This window comes from Anarrhichthys ocellatus, unplaced genomic scaffold (assembly GCF_004355925.1).
Source record: "Anarrhichthys ocellatus isolate YVR2014 unplaced genomic scaffold, GSC_Weel_1.0 scaffold3654, whole genome shotgun sequence".
In the NCBI taxonomy this organism is placed as follows: Eukaryota; Metazoa; Chordata; class Actinopteri; order Perciformes; family Anarhichadidae; genus Anarrhichthys; species Anarrhichthys ocellatus.
Window position 1 is genome coordinate 2,374 of NW_022283628.1, and position 1,896 is coordinate 4,269.

Consider the following 1,896-nt stretch of genomic DNA (forward strand, 5'->3'; position numbering starts at 1 on the left):
AAACTCGTTCTGTTTTCAACATAACTTTGTACTAAACCAAACTGTAAATATACATTTCTTTATAGTTATATTTACACAAATAAATGAATATATTTTCACTGGAATCTCTTCATTATGTTTAGTTAAACACCATCATCAAAAACAAAATACAAAGCAATTTCTTTACATAATACAGGCTTTACTATCACAAGAGCGTTAACAGTTCTTCTAAACCAGGGGAGATAAATATCAGTCTGCTGTTAAACATTTCTCTCATAAAGTGGTTATGGTTTGGACATTAGTTTTGCATTGCTGCTGAATCCTGACATTTATGATTCACACATTACCTCAATAATTCTGTGTTTAAATGGAATTTCTGAGACAATAATATATACATTTTCACTCAACAGTCAGAGCCTCAATATTTACCTATCTAGGAAAAAATAACTTAAGTTTCAAACTCTGTTGCTAAATTCCAAATTGTGCCTTCTATTATCTTCTAATGACAGTATTTTATTACAAAGTCCTTGTGCATTAACCACGCTAGAAAAGTTCATCTTTTGTGAGTCTGTTAAGATCCTTACAGGTTACACAACATGCTGACATACACAAGTAGAATGGATGTTTTTTTTGGACAATTTCACTTGTCACTAAGTGGATGTAGGTCATAACAAAAAGTGTGGAGTGACTTTAAATCATATTTGCCTGAGAGGAGTTCTGCTGAAGTATCTTCAGGGTGACAATTGACTTTATAGCTTTCCTAAACCACGGATAGAAAAAAGCATATATGAGTGGGTTCAAACAAGAGTTAAAAAACAACAGCCAGGACACAATGGCCCAAGACGAAGCACTGTTTGAGATGTCCTGTCCTGCAAGAGAGGGGTAGTAGTACGGACAGAAACTCATCAAAAACACCAGTATGACAATACCCAGAGTCCTGGCTGCTTTTCTCTCTGATTTCTTTGCAGTGACTGTAACTGCACTGACCGCCGTAATATGAGACCGCATGGCACGAGCCTGAGACACAGCCACCAAAAACACTCTAATGTACAGAATCAGGATGACTGAGCAGGGGCCAATAAACGTGAACACAAGGTCGACGGTGCCAGAGACGTAGCTAATCACCACCATACACTCCCCATAGCAGGAGTTTTGTCCGGCTGGCTGCCTGAGATGGTCCTTTAATATCAGCCCGTTGTAGAGGAACGAGCCGGCCCAGCACAGACACACAGACAACTCAATTCTGCTACGAGTGATTTGGATGGGGTACTGCAGAGGATAACAAATGGCTACAAAGCGATCGATCGATATGAGCACCATGTTCCCCACAGAGGCTGAGGTGAGACTGAAGCCGACAATGTAAGACAGGGCGCACATGAGGTCGCCCAGCAACCAGCAGGTTTCTATGAATCGCACCGTTTCCACCGGCATCACCAGCAGCCCGACAAGGAGGTCTGAGATGGCCAAGGAGAGCAGGAGCAGGTTGGTGGGGGTGTGAAGCTGTCTGAAGTGGGAGATCGAGATGACAACCAGCAGGTTGAGAGCGACAGTGAGCACAGAGATGAAGAAGAGCAGCGTGTAAAGGAGGACGGTCTCAGTGCGAGGGCGCATTAAACCCCTGCAGGACGAGTTGAGGAGCTGAGGGTAGCAGAGCTCTGCTCCCACCAGGCCGTCCATCATGCGGTGCTCAGAGGAGGGGATGACCTGAACCTGCTGAGCTCAAGCAGCTCTCTGAACGTACGAGACATAGTGCAGCTCACTTATCTCTGACGCCACTCCACCCTTCCTCAACTCCCCAGTCATCCTCCTCATCCTCCTCATCCTCCTCTGCTTTTGTCAGTCTATTCCTCCCATCTCTCTTTTTATCCCACGTGACATGAAGCAGCACATTAGTTTCATGTAACTGATGGATTTTCT

The 1,896-nt window shown here is 43.9% G+C and overlaps 1 protein-coding gene across 1 annotated transcript; it reads right to left on the reverse strand.

Annotated features, from left to right (window-relative positions):
* Positions 1 to 669: 669 nt before the first annotated feature.
* Positions 670 to 1,656, reverse strand: LOC116379076 (trace amine-associated receptor 13c-like). The gene has a single exon (XM_031840992.1). The coding sequence runs from the start codon at positions 1,654 to 1,656 to the stop codon at positions 670 to 672; it is 987 nt and encodes a 328-aa protein (XP_031696852.1).
* Between the last annotated feature and the right edge of the window lie 240 nt (positions 1,657 to 1,896).

Bases quoted from the DNA above. Each gene is read 5' to 3' on its own strand.
- LOC116379076 (XM_031840992.1), bottom strand. From the start codon at position 1,656: ATGGACGGCCTGGTGGGAGCAGAGCTCTGCTACCCTCAGCTCCTCAAC.